This window comes from Colletotrichum costaricense (genome assembly GCF_030867565.1).
Source record: "Colletotrichum costaricense strain IMI 309622 chromosome Unknown Scaffold_1.1, whole genome shotgun sequence".
Classification (NCBI taxonomy): domain Eukaryota; kingdom Fungi; phylum Ascomycota; class Sordariomycetes; order Glomerellales; family Glomerellaceae; genus Colletotrichum; species Colletotrichum costaricense.
Window position 1 is genome coordinate 654831 of NW_026848230.1, and position 19553 is coordinate 674383.

The 19553-nt window shown below is 52.4% G+C and overlaps 7 protein-coding genes across 7 annotated transcripts; 4 read left to right on the plus strand and 3 right to left on the minus strand.

Moving 5' to 3' along the window:
- Positions 1–126: 126 nt before the first annotated feature.
- On the plus strand, positions 127–3206 carry CCOS01_00243 (uncharacterized protein; the record flags this gene model as incomplete). The annotated part of the gene is made up of 10 exons (XM_060448440.1): positions 127–215; positions 403–525; positions 600–670; positions 724–945; positions 1006–1583; positions 1707–1759; positions 1814–1962; positions 2028–2200; positions 2252–2432; positions 2503–3206. The coding sequence occupies 10 exons, from the start codon at positions 127–129 to the stop codon at positions 3204–3206; spliced, it is 2343 nt and encodes a 780-aa protein (XP_060319878.1).
- Positions 3207–4246: 1040 nt separating this feature from the next.
- CCOS01_00244 (vault protein inter-alpha-trypsin) lies at positions 4247–7777 on the plus strand (the record flags this gene model as incomplete). The annotated part of the gene is made up of 1 exon (XM_060448441.1): positions 4247–7777. The coding sequence occupies one exon, from the start codon at positions 4247–4249 to the stop codon at positions 7775–7777; it is 3531 nt and encodes a 1176-aa protein (XP_060319879.1).
- Positions 7778–8079: 302 nt separating this feature from the next.
- On the minus strand, positions 8080–8769 carry CCOS01_00245 (uncharacterized protein; the record flags this gene model as incomplete). Its single annotated transcript, XM_060448442.1, has 1 exon — positions 8080–8769. The coding sequence occupies one exon, from the start codon at positions 8767–8769 to the stop codon at positions 8080–8082; it is 690 nt and encodes a 229-aa protein (XP_060319880.1).
- Positions 8770–9513: 744 nt separating this feature from the next.
- Positions 9514–11675, plus strand: CCOS01_00246 (glycolate oxidase; the record flags this gene model as incomplete). The annotated part of the gene is made up of 8 exons (XM_060448443.1): positions 9514–9807; positions 9871–10063; positions 10150–10258; positions 10313–10843; positions 10901–11130; positions 11205–11386; positions 11450–11553; positions 11609–11675. 8 exons carry the CDS (start codon positions 9514–9516, stop codon positions 11673–11675), a joined length of 1710 nt encoding a protein of 569 aa, XP_060319881.1.
- A 321-nt stretch (positions 11676–11996) lies between these two features.
- On the minus strand, positions 11997–12723 carry CCOS01_00247 (uncharacterized protein; the record flags this gene model as incomplete). The annotated part of the gene is made up of 2 exons (XM_060448444.1): positions 11997–12287; positions 12367–12723. The coding sequence occupies 2 exons, from the start codon at positions 12721–12723 to the stop codon at positions 11997–11999; spliced, it is 648 nt and encodes a 215-aa protein (XP_060319882.1).
- A 748-nt stretch (positions 12724–13471) lies between these two features.
- CCOS01_00248 (uncharacterized protein) lies at positions 13472–15517 on the plus strand (the record flags this gene model as incomplete). Its single annotated transcript, XM_060448445.1, has 4 exons — positions 13472–13713; positions 13778–14359; positions 14415–15281; positions 15367–15517. The coding sequence occupies 4 exons, from the start codon at positions 13472–13474 to the stop codon at positions 15515–15517; spliced, it is 1842 nt and encodes a 613-aa protein (XP_060319883.1).
- A 186-nt stretch (positions 15518–15703) lies between these two features.
- On the minus strand, positions 15704–17088 carry CCOS01_00249 (epoxide hydrolase; the record flags this gene model as incomplete). Its single annotated transcript, XM_060448446.1, has 4 exons — positions 15704–15796; positions 15848–16136; positions 16192–16381; positions 16440–17088. 4 exons carry the CDS (start codon positions 17086–17088, stop codon positions 15704–15706), a joined length of 1221 nt encoding a protein of 406 aa, XP_060319884.1.
- Between the last annotated feature and the right edge of the window lie 2465 nt (positions 17089–19553).

The window sequence follows — 19553 nt, forward strand, 5'->3', positions numbered from 1 at the left end:
CACCACACTTGCCCGACATCCAGCCCCCAAGACTTCGGGGGCAACAACCATAGCCAGGCACAATTCGGTCAGACATCATCAACCGCGCTGCATGAATACGTTTCATTCTGTAACATTAGAAAAATCATGGATTCGGGATCCCATGTGTCACCGAGGCGCCTGTCAATGAGCAGCAGACACGGCGTAAGCCGCGAAGCGGCCAAGACCATTTCGGCGTGAGTCTCCGAGGCCCCTTCCACCCCCCGTGCCCGTCCGCGCACCCGGTCTCGATCACCTCGGGAGCACCACATTGCGTGAGCCTGGACCGTCGAGACCCATTGTTTCCATCTGTTTTTCCAGGCTTTGCATGCATGCATGAAGTTGTTCGATTGTTGGTCACTGACGTATTGGGGTCTCCGGCAGATGTCTTACGTGCAGACGGAAGAAGGTAAAGTGCTCCGGCGAGGCGCCGTGCACGTATTGCAGCAAGCGGGATCTGGAGTGTCAGTTCCCCGAACCGGGGAAGAAGCGGGTCTATTCTGTTACGTAGGTTCATTGATACCTAAAGTGTAGCGTATGTCTATGCACATGCACTTCTGTGGGCTGACGGATCTCTATAGGAGGATTCAAGATCTCCAGGAGAGGCTGGCGCGGTATGAAGGCCAGGGGTTTGGTCTCGGACCGACGCTATGTAAGTGACGCTGTATCGATACCTCCCAGTTGGCAGTATTGACGGAGTTGTAGCTCGAGACAATGAGACTATCAGAGTTCAGACCACTCAAGGAGCGTCGCCAGACCGGCCACCGACGAGGGCAACGGCGCAGACACCCACGGATAACGCCACGCAGGTAAATGCTGCCTCGACGCTTCTGGGATTGGCCCTAGATCAACTCACGTCACCGACGCCGACCAATCCAACATCTGGAGGCCATGGTAACAACCATGTTGCATCATCTCCTGGCTCCGGTGAGTCCGATGCTTCGCCTCGCATATAGCCTTGGTTCGTGTGCTAACGAAACTCACCAGCCATCGCGGCCGACTCGTCGCTGAGCTCAAGCCACACCTTTGGCTCACGACTGCAAAACCTCTTGGAGCATCCGCGTCTAGGCCGCCGAGAACCAATGCAACCACCCGCCCGCTCCCTCTCCCAAACGACGACCCTAAAGCCCCTCGACGATGGCCCCGCCGGCGTTGGAGGCATCACCCTGCCCTCGGAAGACGAAGCCCGCCGTCTCTTCGAGAGCATGACCTTCTTCATCGGGTATACACAGCACCACATTGACACGCGCGAGTTCTCGGACCGCCTCGCCTTCTTCTACGCGAACTTGGGTGATACATCACAGGCTGTATCACAGGCGCAGATGCCGTGGTATCTAGAGATGCTACTTGTTTTTGCCATTGGAAAGCTGTTCTCGGGCGGCTTCGATGGGGAGGAGAAGGGCGGGGGCTCGCCGGTTCCCGGGGCGAGCATGTTTGCGCACGTGCAGGCTCGGTTGCCGAGCTTGAGCGAGCTGTACGGGCTGGGCAAACTGGGGATCGAGATTCATGCTTTGGCGGCGGTGTATTTGCAGAATGCGAATCGGAAAGAGGAGGCATATCTTTATGTGAGTTGTCCCTGTCTTCTTTGTTTGTTATGAGGATACTAAACTGCGTAGATCAGCTCAGCCCTTCGACTGGCGACAACGCATGGGTATCATCGCAAGTCGGGGACGCAACACTTGTTACAGTCGGAGAAGGTGCATTTGAACCGTCTCTGGTGGACTGTGTATATGCAAGAGAGGTGAGGAACGAGGCGCCGAGGAACCGATGGAGGATGAGCTGACGCAGTGTGTAGACGACTGGCGGCAGCAACTGGCAATCCTGCCGGGATTCTGGACGATGTTATCGAAATCGATATGCCGACGGACTCCCCAGGTTTCCCACCGGCGCTTCCTCTGCGAACCAATATTAAAATCGCAAAGGTTACCGGAAAAATCCTATCAAGTAAGATGGCTGTCGTGTTCGAAGCAGACGGTTGGAGCTAACTCTATCAGCGATTTATGGACCAGGGAACCACCCGGAAGAGACGTTCGTTCCAAACGTGCAAGAAATTGTCCAGTCGTTATACTGGATTGCCAAGGAGATCCCGGGCGAGTTCTCGCCCAAGTTGTCTGATATGCCATCCATGGAAGGAGACGTCTCTTTGAGAACATCGGCGTATCTCCACATGATGCTATATCAGGTAGGTTATTTCTGCAGCATTGTGCCTTGACATCGCTAACGACTCGTGTAGGCGATTCTCTTGACGATACGGCCTGTGATGCTCCACGTCTCGAAACTGATCTTTGACGAGGAAAGTGGAGGAAGTCTAAGCTTGGGGTCCTCGCCACTTGGGAGATTGAGTCGAACGTGTTCAGAAGCGGCCCGTCGACTGTTGGAGGTCCTGATGCTGTTACGGAAGAGGAACATTCTAAGTACGTCGAAGCGATTCCCGATCCATGAATCCTCTGCTGGGATCTTGACTGACGGATGACCACGTTGTAGCAACCTTTGGCTTCTTCGATCTCGACGCCATCTTTTCGGCTGCTTTCATCATGATCCTGACGATGACGACCGACTCGACCTGCGAGGAGAGCCAGAAATTGGCACCCAGCCCAGGATTATCAGAGGCACTAGAGATACTCGATTACCTGGTAGGCCGCGGCAATGAGTTCGCGCTCCAGCGAGCCCGAGAAGTCAGGCGAATGCGAGACCATCTGTCGACGTTTCTGGACATTCCCAAGAACAGCCCAAGCGAGTTTCGTTCACATCCCCCAGTGGCTATAGGGTCAGGGCCCAGCGGTGGGCAGCAGTCGCCCGCGACGATGGCGGTGTCTACGTCGTCAGAGGATAAAGGTGCCGGTGAGGATGCTAGAGCACGTCAGCAGAGCTTCAGAGATATGACGATGCGGGGTTCGGTCGAGAGAGGGGGCCTGACGCCGTCGGGGGGTAGCAGGGCGAGCCAACTGGGATCGCGGAGTCTGCTGGACTCGAGTTTGTGGAACGATATCTCGTATCTTTGGATGCAGCCCGCCCCAGGAGTCGAGGATGCACAGGCGTTTGAGCAAGCGGAAGGGATGGCTGATTTGTTGCCCGAAGATGCGTATAATTGGAACTCGATCTACCACAACCAGGATCTAGCCCTGACGGGACAAGACCTGGGGGATTTTGGAGAGTTGGAGAGACATATTCTGGGGTTTGGCGGATAAAAGCTCGGGATTTGTTGTAATGATAATGGTATTTAGTGTAATATGAGTCAACAAGAGTCAGTTGAGGTTGATTGTGCTTGAAAGAAGATACCAAGAGTCTCGAGCAGCGTCATTTCTTGCTTGGCTGCGTTGTTGAGCACCAAGGGCAAGCTGCAAGACACATCACTGCGCTGGATGAGTCATCCTTTGATTCAACTGTCAGGCAACCACATCGGTTTATGCTTAACTGGGAGCCTGGGCAGCCAGACGAAGCCATTGGCGAATCAAAGGTCGCGAATGAAAGAAATATTGACGAAAGAGGGAGAGATGAAGTTGAAAGAGCAAAATGCGAGAGGGCGCATTACAAAGCAGGTGGCAGAGAAGAGGTCTGATTGGCTTTGCGTGGTGGTGGAAAGTCAGCCTTGGGGCGGAATACGCAGCGGCGCACAACGTTCTGGCGGACAAAAGTGGGGATGGCAGCCGATTATGGGGCGATGACACCCCTGTACGTCAGTGAATGCCCCTGTACGTCTCGGTCTTCCCCTGCTAGCGTCAAAATTGCTTACCAAAGGCAGCTTTCGAGCTGATCACCTCGGCCAATCAGATTCTTTCAACCCGTCTCAAAGCGAGCGATGATTGGCCCTTTGTGGTAGGGAGCTGTTGCCTGCAATTGCCTTTGGTACTTTGGCAGCGCTAAGTGACGCTTGACGAACGACCGAGAAGGAGCGGCCGCCAACGACCGGTCCTGCCTTTGGTGATGGATGCATATAAGAATCCTCAGGTTCTCTGGTCTCTGTGTGTCTCCTCTTCTTTTTACTCCTATCCATATCAACTGTACACCAAGCTTCATCACCGCCTATCCTTTTTGCGGATATTCATCCAGACGTTCCTGGTATACGACGACACATCCCAGGGGCATCTCAGTCAACAACACCAGACGGGACGTTCCCAACAGCTAGCAGAAAACAACTCAATCTTTTGCTACCCACGGCCACTTAGCCATCCCGATGAGTCTTTTTCATCATCCCACATCAAATCGACCCGACGTACCTGATCCCATCATGCTCTTCGGTCAACCCCGCCCCAGTGGCGGACCCGGTCTGTTTGGGGTCCAGCCTACATATCAACACATTTGCGGTCTCTACTACATCGACCCCCATCGGCATCAGAAACATGCGCGGCAATATCTTCCCACACTTTCACAGTCGGTGCATGCTCGCATCATTGCATCGACATCTCGGACAACTCTCACCCAAAATTTTGTCAACCCCTCATCGACGGCACCCATCCCCGAGCTTCGCTACACCTTTCCCCTCTATGACGGCGTGTCCGTAGTCGCTTTTACCTGCACCATCAACAACGATCGTGTCATTCGTGGCGTTGTCCAAGAGAAGACTGCTGCTCGCAAGACATACAACCAAGCTGTTTCCAAGGGCCAAACTGCTGGTCTCTTGGAGCAACTCCCTGATGCGAGCGATGTCTTCACCACCACCATTGGCAACGTGCCCGCTGGCGCCCAGATTGCCGTCGAGATTGAATACCTCGGCGAGTTGAAGCACGATGCCGAAGTTGACGGCATCAGGTTCACCATTCCCACTTCTATTGCCCCGCGATATGGCGCTTTTCCCGGCGAGTTACTGGCCAAGCCCACCAGTGTCTCTGCAGAGGACGGTATTCGCATAGTAGTTGATGCCCAAGTGCCGGCTGGAAGCTTCATCAAGTCGATCCAGTCGCCTTCACATCCCATTTCTGTCTCTATCGGCTCAACGTCCACTATGCGCGCCAACGCTACACCATCTCTCCAGCTTGCGAGTGCCACCCTCTCTCTAGGCACTGCTCAACTGGAACGCGACTTCATTGTCCAGGTCATCGCGACAAACACCTCCAACCCCGTTGCTGTTCTCGAGACGCACCCCGACATCCCTCATCAGCAGGCCCTCATGGCCACCCTTGTGCCCAAGTTCAAGATTGCCGCCACCAAGCCCGAAGTTGTCTTTATCTGTGATCGCTCTGGTTCTATGGAAGGAAAAAAAATGCAAGATCTCAAGAATGCTCTTAGAGTCTTTATGAAATCTCTACCTGTCGGTTCCATGTTCAACATCTGTAGCTTTGGCTCCAGGCATGATTTCTTGTTCCCAAAGTCCGTCATATATGACCAGAACACCATGGAAACTGCCATGCGACACATTGACACCTTTTCCGCCAACTACGGAGGCACCCAGATCTATAACCCCATCGAGTCAACTTTCAAGCGACGCCACATCGACCTTGATCTTGAGACTTTCGTCCTCACCGACGGCGAGGTTTGGGACCAAGATCGCCTCTTCGGCATGGTGAACAGAATGGTTAGTGAATCCAAGGGCGCCATTCGTCTCTTTACCCTCGGTGTCGGCAGCGGTGTCAGCCACTCTCTCATTGAAGGCCTCGCTCGAGCTGGCAATGGCTTCTCGCAATCTGTCTCCGAGGGAGAGAAAATGTCTGGCAAAGTCGTCCGTATGCTCAAGGGAGCTCTCACTCCCCATATCAATGACTATACCCTCGAGGTCAAATATGCCGATGCCGAGTCTGAGACGGAGCCTGAAGATGACTTTGATATCATTGAACCCGAAGATGCGGCTCGCGAGAAGACAGCCGATGGCAAAGAACCCGGAAATCCCGCCAAGCCGATTTCCCTCTTTGACACCAGTGCAGACGACGATGTTGACATGGAGGATGCCCAAGCTCAAGACGACGGCTCGGGCCTGGAGCGGTACTCACACATTCCGACAGTCAAGCCTCCCAAGATCCTTCAAGCCCCCTTCCAGATCCCGCCTCTTTTCCCTTTCAGCCGCACTACTGTCTATCTCTTGCTTTCTCCCGACAGAGAGCTGAGATCCAAGACTCCGGAGGCTCTGGTTCTGCGCGGCACCTCATCCCAGGGTCCCTTGGAGCTCCAAATCCCCATCACCCTGCTTGACGATAAGGCCGAGACGATTCATCAGCTCGCCGCTCGCAAGGCTGTCAAGGAACTGGAAGAAGGCCGTGGCTGGATCTATCACGCCAAGGGTAAAGATGGCAATCTTCTAGAAGCGCAGAATCCCGGCCGTTTCCCCAGCATGGTTGAGCGAGAGGCCGTCCGACTTGGCGTCCAGTTCCAGGTAGGAGGCAAATGGTGCTCCTTTGTTGCTGTTGAGCAGAACGACACTCCAAACATCCCTGCCGCCAATACAGAGCAGGTCAACCCAGAGCAGGCCAAACCTGGAGCACAGAATCTGTTCTCGAATCTCCAGAGGGGGCCAGATCCTAGATTAGGTGGTCGGGGAGGCATGGTTTCCCGATCACGGTCCCGAGCTCCTGATGATGGTCAAAACTCATCACTGTTATTCGGCGCCGCTTCCCCATCATCAACACGCGCATCGGTGTTCGGTATGTCAACCTCAACGGCTTCCTCAAACCCATTTCCACCACCCACCGGCGGTTCGTTGTTCGGCGGATTAGGTTCTTCCACTCCCCAGCAACAGCAACGCCCGACAGCGCCTACGGCCTTCCACCAGCCCCCTGGATCCTTATTCGGCCACCCTGTAGCCCCTGCCCCGTCGTCTACCTCAGCTGCCGGTGGCCTCTTTGGTGCAAGTTCGTCTGTCACTGGTGCCTTTGGTGCTGCCCCGACCGCTGGAGGATCTGGACTCTTTGGTGGATCTGGCGGGGGCTTGTTCGGACATCCCACGGCTTCTGCGCCACCCAATCCAGCTTCCACCAGCCCGTTTGGCTCACGTTCTTCTACCACTGATGCATTCGGCGCATCCCCAGCCAGTGCAAGGCAAGCCGGAGGATCTCTGTTTGGTGGAACTGGATCTGGTGGAGGTTTGTTTGGTCAACCCATGGCTGCCAATTCTGTCTCGTCCGTGCCCCCGACTGGAGGTCTGTTTGGTAGCGCTTCTCATCGGTCTGCCAGTGACAAGTCTACATCCTCCGTTCCACAAGATGGAGGTCTCTTTGGCAGCTCAAGCGCAGCTCCCCAATGGTCTGACAGCGGAGAGCCTCCCATCGTCCAAGCTGCCGCGCTGGCCCCTCCCACGGCCCAGGTTGATGCCGCTCTGCTGGATCAATACTACCGGGAGATGTCTGAAGCTGCAAGCATGCCCCTCCCTGGTGAAGATCCTGATGATGATTGGGAAAATGAGACTCCTTCAGCCGCTGCTCCTGTTGTGAAGTCTACTCTTGACCTGTCGATGAAGAAGAAAAAGTTCAAAAAGGGCCAAGATTCTCCCAACATTGTGCTACCGGGATACGACAACTTCTCATCACCTACCGATCCGTTCTCTGCCATAGTATCGCTCCAGAACTTCAACGGTAGTTGGGACTCTTCGAAGGAAATCTTCAACATCATTGGCACTACTTTGGAGGCGGTGAAGAACGCTCTGCGCTCGCTTAGTATTGATGACGAGGGAGTCATGTCCACCTCTGCAGTCGTTGCCTACCTGCGCAAGGTCCTTCCAGAGGAGCGGGACAGCTGGGAGATGCTGGAGGAGAAGGCGGTTGCTTGGCTCGAGGGGGAGTTGGGGGAAGAGAAGGCCCAGAAGGTTTTGGCTATTGCCGAGGGTCTCTATTGAGGATGTTGTTTTGGACATGATAATGAGGTATCTGGATCTCGTGGGTAACCGAGAGGTGCGACGGACTGGTAGATTTCCGGCAAGTCAGGGATTGATGAACTAGTACAAAAACAATATGATGCTTACCAAACACAATGCCTCTGATAAAGTGATTTTGTGACATGACGTGCATCTATCTACAGTAATGCTCTCTGCCTCCGTCTATAGTCATCGGGAGCGACCTTTTTGCTTTCCAAGCGAATGCTATTAATTTCTGTCTAACGGCAAGTTATTTGGGCTTTTTGGTCCGCATGCAACGATTATCAAAGGTCAACCGTCATAATCGCCGCCTCGGTCCTCGGTTCCCTTCCCTCACGGTAATCATTAAACCAATACCGACGAACAATCTCGAATCCGCACCTCGCATACGTCTTGCGGGCGGGTTCATTGTCGTAGTCCACGATGAGTGATATCCGCGCCCTCTCCTTCTCCTTCCCTTCTGCGCGAGTAGTTGCTATTTCTGAAGCGACATGGGCTTTGGCGAATTCGAGTAGCTTGGTGCCGAGTTGTTTTCCTCGTGCCGAGGGTGTTACGAACATGCCGTTTATGACGTATTGAGATATGGGGACGTCTGGTGAGGATTGGTGCGGTGGACCAAAGTCTAGGAGGGAGGCTGAGAGGGTTTCTGAGTCGAGGGGGCCGGTGATTGTTAGTGTTGCTAGCCATTCTGCGATGAGAGCCTTGTCTAAGGAGGTGGAAGGGGATTCATCGGTGGGAGACGGTGATGAGGTCGCATCCTCGTAGATGATTATTGTTGTCGCGCCGGGGTTCGTGAGGCGGGAAACCCATTTCTCTGGGGGGAAAGCGACTTCGCGGGCGTGGGTTGAGCCGAAGCAGGATGGAGAGAGGAGGAGGGATGAGAGGCGGAGGGATTTGTAGCGGTCGAGGAGGGTTTGGAATTTTGCGGGGGAGGGGTGGGATTTTGGAAGGATTAGGGGGGTTGAGGGCGGCATTTTGAGGTTTGAGATTAATGATCGCTTTGAGTTATGGGAGTAAAATGTGTGAGATTCGTGGTGAGGTGAGAGAGTATAGGATGGTGAGTGAGGTTGTGAGTGAGTCACTGCCGTTGATGAGATTCTGGCTGACTTATTCGTGATGACCTCGGCGTCTCATTAGAGCGAATTGGCGACGGATTCTCATCCCAGTTGAGGTAGTACGAGTACTGATGTTATGCTGTAGCTCGGACACTTCTTCATTCTCTCAGAAAGATAAAAATTTTGACGTGTCATACTTGGTTTACGAGAGAAGAAGCCTCGGATAGACAAAAACTGGTCGATAACGTCGTATAGACGTTGAGCTACTCTGAATGGCCGGCTCTCACTATGAGCACGCGCGGCTTGCCTCGGCCCAATCCTCGTCCGGTTTCCGGGGCTAGGGGAGGGAGATTCCCCCCTTGGTAGTTCCGGCACTCGTTGCGCGCGGCCACCAACGTCGCTGTCTTGCGACTCGATACCATCAATCAATTGACAAGCCTTCATATACATGTGTTTTCATGTTCCAAATTTTGCAATTTGCTCACATCTGAGGGTTTCCAACTTGAGTTGTCCGGGGGAACGCGTCATCAGAGCGTTGCACCCGCCCCCTCCAACCTCTCTTCGTGGCGGACCGTATCGCGGCTCATCAACGGGGCATTTGACTAACTACACTATCCTTCAGTTAACTTAAGAAATCACACCGGAGCAGGACGAGTCGAATTCATGGCGTTCCGCGCACTCATGCGCTGTCGCGCTCTGGCGAGTGGCACGGCCAGACGCGCACCATCCTGGCCGATTGGTACAGGAACCAGTTCATCAAGAGCCAAGTTCTTCCGATCAGCTCACACGGGGCCACGACCCAAGAGAAGCGGTAAACTCATACCAATCCAACTTTTGGTTCTCGGCGCCATCCCGCTCTTTGCCGGATACCTCATCGGCCGATCTAGCACCTCGGGACCGGCCGCCGAGGGACAAGCGAAGCTATCCCATAGGGATTTCGCGAGCCGGAAGGAAATGGTAAAGGTACTGTAAATTCTAGATCCACAAACGGCGAGGATATTTTGCTGAAAGGTTTCAAAGGCGGCTCGAGAGATCTCCAACGCTCTGGATGAAGGGGCGGTCAGCTTCGATGAAGATGAGATTGAGGTGCATGGCCACTCTGACTGGTCTACGTCCAACTCAAGCGGTCGCCCTGTGGCTATCGTCTACCCCAAGACCACTGAGGATGTTTCGCAGATAGCCAAGATTTGCAACAAGTACAATGTGCCTATGGGTAAGTTGCCTCTTCAAATCTGGGGTTACACAGTATTCCGTTGTTGGAGCTATCGCAACTATCATCAGAGTTCTGACCAGTCCTAGTGCCTTTCGGCGCTGGATCTTCCGTCGAGGGAAGCTTCTCATCGCCGTACAGCGGAATCTGCATTGACTTTGTGCACATGGACAAGATCATTGCTTTCCATCCTGACGAGTACTTTCCCTCCTCCTTCTACCACGGAGTCCGCCAGTCCTAACACAAACCCAGCATGGACGTCGTCGTCCAACCAGGCGTAAACTGGGTAACCCTCAACAAAGAGATTCAATCCTCAGGCCTCTTCCTCCCGCTTGACCCTTCCCCCACAGCCTTCATCGGCGGCATGGTCTCAACAAACTGTAGCGGCACAAACGCCTTCCGCTACGGCACGATGAAGGACTGGGTCGTCAACCTGACCGTCGTCCTCGCCGATGGGCGCATCATTAAGACGCGTCGGCGGCCGCGCAAGAACTCGGCCGGGTATAACCTTACGAGCCTGTTTGTTGGCGCCGAGGGCACGTTGGGGATCGTGACGGAGGCGACTGTGAAGCTGGCTGTCGCGCCGGCGGATACGAGTGTCGCCGTGGTGTCGTTTGGAACGATTGAGGAGGCGGCGAGGGCGGCGACGGGGTTGATTCGGAGCGGGGTGCCGCTTGGGGCGTTGGAGTTTTTGGATGAGGTGCAGATGGAGGTAATTAATCGGCATGGGAGTGAGGCTGTTAGGAAGACTGCGTGGGATGAGAGTCCGACGTTGTTTTTGAAGTGAGCTGTCACTTTATGCTCTATCTTCTTCTGCTAGTGCTGACTTTGGTTATTGAGGTTCGCCGGGACCACCGATGGTATCAAGGGGGATGTTGCCAGGGTCAAAGAGATTGTGCAGCCGTTTAAGCCCCGCAAGGTCTTCTTCGCCAGAAACAAGCAGGAAGAAGCCGATCTATGGGCCGCGAGAAAGGAAGCTCTTTGGACAATGACGTCGATCAAGCCAGAGGGGTACTCTCTCTGGTCTACGGATGTGGCTGTGCCGATCTCGAGATTGGCCGAGATAATCAGTAAGCCTTGGAAAATCTGCCAACGTTTTGTACTTAGTCTCGAGACACATCCGCTAATCAAAAACGGTCTACAGCATTGTCGAAAGAAGACTCTGGAAAGCTCGGTCTCTTTGCGAGCGTCATTGGACATGTTGGAGACGGCAATTTCCACCAGGCGGTCATGTATGACCCGAAGAACGAGGAGCAGCGGGCTTCGGTTGCCAAGTGTGTTCATGATATGATGGGCAGAGCATTGGAGATGGAGGGTACTGTCTCAGTGAGTAATCTTTCTCTGCGACGATGAAAGATTTGGTAACTGCCCTGCTGACTCTATCTGTAGGGAGAACATGCCATCGGCATCGGGAAGAAAGATTGTCTTGTTGATGAGCTCGGCGTTGATGCTATTGATTTCATGAGGACGTTGAAGCAGGCAGTGGATCCAAAGTAAGTCTATTGACGGTCCGAACGCTACGCTTGCGCCATGCTGACTATTTGTTAGATGGATTATGAATCCTGGCAAGGTGTTCGACCTCCCGAGCAACTCGAAAGCTGTTGCTGCATCATGATATCTGTACAAGCCTTTATTTAGAAGCCCGGCATTTAGAGCCAATGAAGTTAAAATGGCTATTTTGCTATCAGTCAGTAAATTATTGACCCCGTTGCTGGCGAGATCAAGACAACTTCGTGCGAAAACCAAATGCTGTTCCAACACCGATAATCACAGCCCGCTTCCCATGCAGTTGGTCGCGTTGGTCGCGACTCATGAGCCACCACCAAACCTGCAGTAAACGTGCCTGAAACATGGAGCTGCATACGTGCGACCCTTGAAATGCGAAGCGATCGTTGTAGTAGGCTACAATCAAACAACCAACACAACGTGGGGGCCGTCACGGCTCCCACGTCTCCATGTCTTCGTTGTTATTCTGGCCGGCTGGGGTCTCCATGTCCACTTCATCCACCTCGGCCTCGGCCTCGACGTCTGTCCCTGCTCCAGCTTCTACCACTGATTCATCCTCCACCTCTGCCTGACTTCCCGTCACCCCTCCAGCTTCTGTCGTTTCTCCAAGTTCTGTCATCATTCCAGCTCCTTCCCCTGCCCCATCCTGTGCCGCTGCTCTAGCTTCTATCCCTGCTCCGGCCTCTGCCTCTCCCGTTTCCTGTGTCTCTGCTACCTTTCCCTTCTTATACCTATTCCCATCGTTCCTCAGTGACTTCACCGTGATAGTAGGATACCGTCCCAAAAAGAGCTCAATCTACCTCTTGCAGCCCGTGGGTGTCACCATGCGCGGCGAGCACCTTCAACACAAACTCCTTGACCTGAGGACGGGTGACGGGGAATCCCAGCTCCGCCTGCGAAATGGCCCAGGCAGCCAGAGACCTCTCCTGGGATACGCTGAGTCGTTGGTACGCCTGCTTGGCCTCTCTGCATGTCTTCCTGCCGGGCGTGAGCCGGTGGTAGAGGGTGGTGTAGGGGATGCCCCAGGCTTTGGCGGCTTTGCGTGGACACGTCTTTTTCCGCGTTTTTGATGTCTTGTTCCCTCCAATTTGGCATCGGTGATGGTGTTGAGAAAGGTTAAAAAAAGATTCGGCTGAATGCTCCTGCAGTGATCCCATGTGGCCAGTGGGGGTGCTACCGTGGTGTGCCCCTCATGCGGTTTTAGTGCAGCAAGCCACTCTTCTTAGCCTTGTCGAACACAAAATAGTGTGGTCACGACATGCAGGATGCGACGAACCAACCTGACTCGAGATACTGTTGCCTATCACCACTTCACGTTTCAAATCTGACGTCCCTACGAGGGTCTTTTTCTTCAATAGAACGATAGCTCTAGATTCTTCACAGGAATGCCAATACCAGGAGCATCTTATGTTCTCGTTGGCGCCCTAGCTTCGATTGTCAGCTTGTTATAATCTTGCCCATCGCTCCACGCCTTGCGAAGACGATGAGTCGCCGACTAGAAGTTAGCTGTGATTAACCCAATATTGGCTGCAACCCGTCGCCGCCTGGAAGAAGGCTGTGACATTCTGGAATGTCCAAGGAGATTGTGACCCCAGTCATGCAGCCATCGCAGCACCAAGTTGCCCCCCTGCGTCCGGCCGAGACATGAATCAAGCCGGGGTTCTGCTACTGCGCCGACCGGCGAACTGCATGGGTTGAACCAACAAACTTCACATTTTGGGAATCAGGCTCGTGAAGCTCTGTCGGGAGTATGTACCCCTTTGCACATCAAACCATAAGACCGGGGATGGCAAAATAGTCAAATTAAGCATCATTTCCACGCCTTCTCCATGGAGTTCAACCTCGAGAAACAAGTAAACTCCTCTCTTCGTCCTCTCACTGTCAAAACCCAGTGAAGTGTACACAATGTTGCCACAACTCACACCAATTCTTTTTTGGACACTTGCTGTCTGTTGGCTTGTTGCCGCTAGCCAACATGCAGCCCCGGTAGGTCTGGTGGTGCGAAGCAACCCTGGCAAGATAGCTTCCAACACACTGCTAGCCATCCGACGGTATCTCTCTAGCGCGAGGCTTGAGGGAAGAGAAACCAAGTTCAGTAACAGTACTTTACTTGACACTGGGTTTGACAATGCAATCCTCTTCAAGTAGTAAGTAATTACACTTCAAGCAAGCAACTCATCGGGTGCACCACACTAACAGTCTCAACCATAGTGAGCAAGAGGCTGAGGCTGGTGCCAACGTTACAGCGAGTGCGGGCATTGAAGTAGTGTGCACCAAGTGCTACATCAAAGGCAAAGCCAGTGCTCACCTCACGATCGACGGCACTTTCAACGCAACGAAGGTCGCAACTGACATTGGAAACGAGTTTGAAGAGACTTTTGACAACATCACCACTTACGCAAAGAACTACGTTTCCGGAGTGGTTGATAACTTGTCTGACGGCCTAGATGCTAATGACTTTGATTTTCCACCGTTGAACATTACATTTGACCTCGATGTGCCTTCATTCCCTGAGGCGGGCCTAGGCTTTGGGTTTGAAGATTTGGAGATTTACATGCAGCTTGATACCACCCTGTCAGCTGGCTTGTCGTACACGCTCAACCTCTACACATCAACTACACCCCTAGGCTCAAAGATTGGAGACGACTTGCTTCTGGGCGTTGTGTTTTCCATCGACCTAATCTTGAGTGTTGAGAGTGAGCTTCAGATGAGTAGCGGCTTCCACCTTCGGATGGACGATGAAGTCGGCTTTGATATCGCACTCTTTTCGAAGAATGTTTCCAGTGTCAACTTGTGAGTTTCTCCTTGTTTCACATTAATCACCCCGTCGCTGATCCAATGACTTTAGCAAGGGTGGTCGATTCGAATTCCTCCCCGTCATCATTGAGAGCGCCGGCGTAGAGCTCAAGGCCATCCTCCGCGCAGGCTTCAGTGCCGGCATTGAGATCTCGTCTCCTGTCGACAGCAAGGAAATTGAACTCTTCAACAACACTATCAAGGTCCCAGGTGCCTCAGCCGGGATAGAGGTCAGCGTATTTGCAAATATTGCTGAGTTGAGCACCAACGTCACGGCCCTGTCGACTCCAGACGAGAACGGTTGCGTCTTGCGAGCCGTCAACGCGTACCAGTTTGCACTTGGTGCTGCGGCCGGCGCTTCGGTCCAGATCGGTGACCGCATCTGGGGTCCGGTACCAAACACCCAGATTCCACTATTCTACACCACGCTCGGAGACGCTTGTGCCGGCACGCGTGTTCCGACTACAACAGCGACCAGTGTCTCTGCCAGTGCGACTGATAAGGAGAAGCGTCAAGAGGAGCTTACCACGACGACGCTGAGTAAGAAGGTGACGTATACTGGTATAGAATGCGTAACTATTGGATTGATCAACTGTCCGCCGCAACTTCAGACTCTGCGAAAGTTTGTCGCCACAGAGACATTAATCACGGCCGTCGCATCAGGGGTTGAAGCGGTCTTCCCGGTGGCAACGAAGGCTGTTGTCCAAGACGTAGTCAGCTTCGGATCGAATGCGCAGTCCTTGATCTCGAGCAGTGGTGCTCCGAAGGAGTTCACGCCGAGCCCAAGTGCATCCGCCACCAGCACAAACCCTCCTGGCGTGCTCGATGGCGATGTTGGTGGTGTCAATAAGAAGACAATTGTCGGTGTCAGCATCGGTGCCGGTGTGCTTGCCATGGCTGTTATCGTCGGTGCCTGCATGTAAGTCGCCAGCAAGCTCCAGCCCCTACTTGAACTTTCGGGGCCCCGAGAGATTGAGCAACGCTAACAAGGTTGACTATCACAGGTTTTGGCAACGGAAAAAGAGATACAGCCCCGTTTCAAGGACGAACGGAGAAGTTACCTATGTCCAAGATTTCCGTCCGTCGGAATTCCACGACCCTATCAAGAACCACAAGCAACCTCAAGTCGATGTGGTCAATGTACATGCAAAGTGAGCCACGACGCTCCAGCTAGCAGTAGAAAGGGCATCGAATTGAAGAGCAAGTTACAGGCAAGACTTCAAATGCAGGATGGTGCACGGAAGAAAGTGGACAGATGATTGAGTACTTCGTAGCTTTCACGGTGTTTACGAATTTATGACTAGATGTACCAAATGTGTTTCGATGTCCTTAAGGTTTACGTCAGAGCTTGGAAGCGGCTTTGAGAGAAGCCAGGAAATCCTCCACATCTTGCAGCAACAATGCTGGCTGCTCAAGCGCCGCAAAATGTCCTCCCTGATCACACAGTCAGTGTCGCTCCATTAACACAGAACTTTGATATCTTACCTTCTCATGCGTGCGATACTGCGTGAGATTGGGGAATGACTTTTCTGCCCACGCCTTTGGCATCAGGCCAATCTCGGCTGGGAAGCACGAGTATCCCAACGGCGTTTCCTTCGAAGTAGGAATCGTTGTGCCACCGCCTTCACTAGACATGGCCTTGGCCAATGGCCGATACGGGTAGATACTCCTTGGGAACGTGTCTGTGTACCAGTACAGGCTCACGAGCTCGAGGATGGTCTCCAGCTGAAGCGGGTAACGCGAGTCCACCCACTCGATGTACTTTTCGCCAATCCTGCAATCTTTCTGTAAGCCTAAGAATCGAAATAATTGTAGGCAAGAAATCATACCAAGCCAACAACGCCAGCGGACTCGCTGACAATACCAAGCCGATGGTTGCTGGTCGAAGGCCGTGCTCTAGGGCATACGACATTCCAGTTGAGCGCCATTTCAACATCCTGCCAGTCTGTTCCAGTTCTTTAGATGTCAATCCGTCGGTGCCACTAGCAGCATCCTCAGGGGTAGGCATCAACATGTTCACTATATTATTATCAATACCTTAACCTGGGCTTCCCGTGATGTTGTTGGTTTTACTCACAGTGAAATGCCTTGCACTCCTTGTAGCCAGACATAATTCTAGCCATGAAACTTCCTACGTCACCGCCTTGAGCAGCATACCCGCTGCCGAACCCAAGATCAAGCATCAGCTGATGCAGACTGCGCGCGACAGCCTCTTGTTGAGTCTCTTTCTCAAGCGGAATCGAGCCAGCAGAGAGTCCATAGCCCGGGAGAGACGGCACGATGACATGGTACGGCAGTGTATCGGGGGTGTACTTGCTCACAAGCAAATCGATCATGGGGAAGAACTCGAGGAAAGAGCCGGGCCAGCCATGCATGAAGATAACTGGTGTTGCGTCCTTCTTGTTGGAGAACAGCGCGGCGAAGTGGATGTCCAACGTTCCAAGATCCGCATCCTCGACTTTAGCTTTGAAGTTAGGTACGGAGTTGATGCGAGCCTCTTGTTTGCGCCAGTCAAAGTTCAACCAGGCTTCTTTGGCGTCAATGAGCCATTTGCGAGATACTCCGAATTGGCCGTCTTCTTGCTTGTTGTACCATGTCTCCGGTCCGATCTTTGATAGCTTGAGTAGCTGCTGGAACTCATCCACGCTCTGGTCCGGCACATTGAGAGTGAACTTCTCCGGAGCCTTTACGACTCCGCTGGGCAAGTTTCCGAATGCATGGGCCATGGTGAATGAAGGTTGGATACGGTAACGATTTGTCTCCTACAGCAAAGAGATGAACAGGTCGACGACATTATAAACTTGAGATGACTGGGGCACCAGCATACAAAAGACACGGCATTGATAGCATCCCCGCACCGGAATTGGGCAAGGCCTGTCTGTGTAGTGTAAGGTTTCGAGGTTCCGTGCCATCATGAGTGGAACTTTGTCCCACCCGGCATGCAGTTGATCAGCACCCGTCCCGCTTGTGCATCACCAACGGGGCTATCCTCCTCCTTTCATTCGACCGAACGTCCCGAATTCCGCGGAGTCGAGGTGGAGCAAAGGCGACAAGACGGACCGGACGGGTCAGTGTTAGAGTCCGGATGTGTTAGTCATGAGCTTAGACATGCTTGATTGGGGCCTCGCTTGGGCCCTGCCATGATAGAGTTCAGCTGTCGGTTGAGGTGTACGACCAAACAACGTCGTATGTGCGTGGGACTGTGTCGGACAAGCAAAGGAGCCCGAATTAGTAATCACCCAGCTAGGTAGTTCGGATCCGAGTACGAGAATCTTCAACATTGTGAGGAAGGCTCTTCCAATACTCATCCGTCGAATGGAGTTTTGTGGAAAGGCTTGGCAATTAATATCAGTTCTAGCAGAACGTTGTACGAAAAAGCACTATAAGCTGTTACTTTACAAACTAGTGCACATCCTTGCTCAGCATGCGGCTACCTTCTTGTAGGCGATTGACTTTCGGATGAGTGCCTTGTGCTTCACTGGAAACCTGGTCGCACAAAATCGAACATATACGAATGGACGCTCAAGGATAGACTTACTGTGAGGGATTCAAGTAGACAATGCAGTTGTCCGAACAGCAACTGCAATTATCTACTTTCGCCATAGTTGTTCCCAACATTGAGGAAGCAGGAAGTTAAAATGAGAGGTGTTAGAATAAAGCTCTTCTAATTATGATGTATAAGGTAAGGTACCTAGTTTGGCGAAAACGACGCCGTTAGTTGCAATAGGCTCTCAACGCCATTGTGACGAAGTAATCGATTTCTTTTGTATTTGATCACCTAAGGGGATAATGGAGGCCTCAAACTTTAGTCAATTTTTCCTCGTCTATCGTATCTTCATGATCTGTTGTCACCTAACTGCTCAAGCTATGACATAGCTTCACGCAGCTATCTCAGTGAACACGGGGAGAAGTAGATGGGAAAGTGATTGCTTGTGAGTGTAATGTGTTCGGAACTCAGGTCGAGAAAGAGAGAATCTGGAACCTCAAACCCGGAGTTTAATCAAAGCCAGGCGCTTCATGAGTTCCACTCCCTCAATTCGATTTGTGCAAAGATTGGTGGTGAACTAATTAGACTCCCAGAAACATGAGGAGACTATGACCCGTGTCCGAACCCCAGTCTCGATATTCTCCAGTTTGGAGATTCAATGGCATCCATTCACCAAACGAGCGAAAACAAGGCACTTCAAGTAGATTCCCAAGTAACTACCCTGTCGAGATCTTACGCTTTCAATGTCTCTGTGACGGGAATTATTTCCCAGCCTGTCTGAAAATAATCTCAATAGAGTAGAGCGTGAGTGCGTCTCTCATCCGAACTTCCTGCAGAGGGTTCGGAACCAATGGTTGGAACAAGTGAAATGATCGTAGTAATAGCTGCCGATAGCGTCAATGGGCGCGGACTCTTAGAGACGGCGATGTTCAAAATGCGAGCGGAAACTGACCTCAGTCTAAAGCCAAAACCTGAAACTGCACCGAATGTTAACATCCGGCAGTGCGGCATACGCATTTTGTCGGACTTCAACTTTGTCTAGGGTGAGACTTGTGCCGGTGTCGATCGATTGAATGGGGGGCTTCGCCAACCCATCTTCGGCCTCTCAGCTGAGCAGTATTTAAGATGATCTACACCATGAAGTGTTAAGAAGTGGGAAGTTGTGGAGCTAGCATTAGCAAGGCTTCAGCTAGGCTTCGACAAATCTATGCTGAACCCGTTTTAAGCAACCTTATTGAGTTGAGCCAATGACTCAATCCGTGTCAAAGCCTGAGAAATCGGAGGATAAACGACCAACTTGCTCCAAATTCGGCCCACAGGAGTTAGCAAGAGAAACGATTATTCTCACCTTCTGCGAGGAAGACAATCCTTGAGTAGATACAAAATAGTTTGGCCTGCTTATTTTACACATATGAACCAAGATGCGATACACGACTTGGTCAAAAGTTTGGATGCTATCACATCAGACTAATGCGGATTGAGGATGCCTAGGAAATTGGAGGTTATGATGTCCATATATACCTCATGAGACAATAAAGACTAGTATAAACATCTCGTATCAAGACCACGGAAATGGAACAATTACAACGACCACATCACACTTCAAATCTCTTCGGAAAAGAGACGTCTTAAGACCCAACGCGCCAACTTCACACTAGCTTTGACATTAAGACAGTGTCACATCTTTGAACGATATTACCAAAG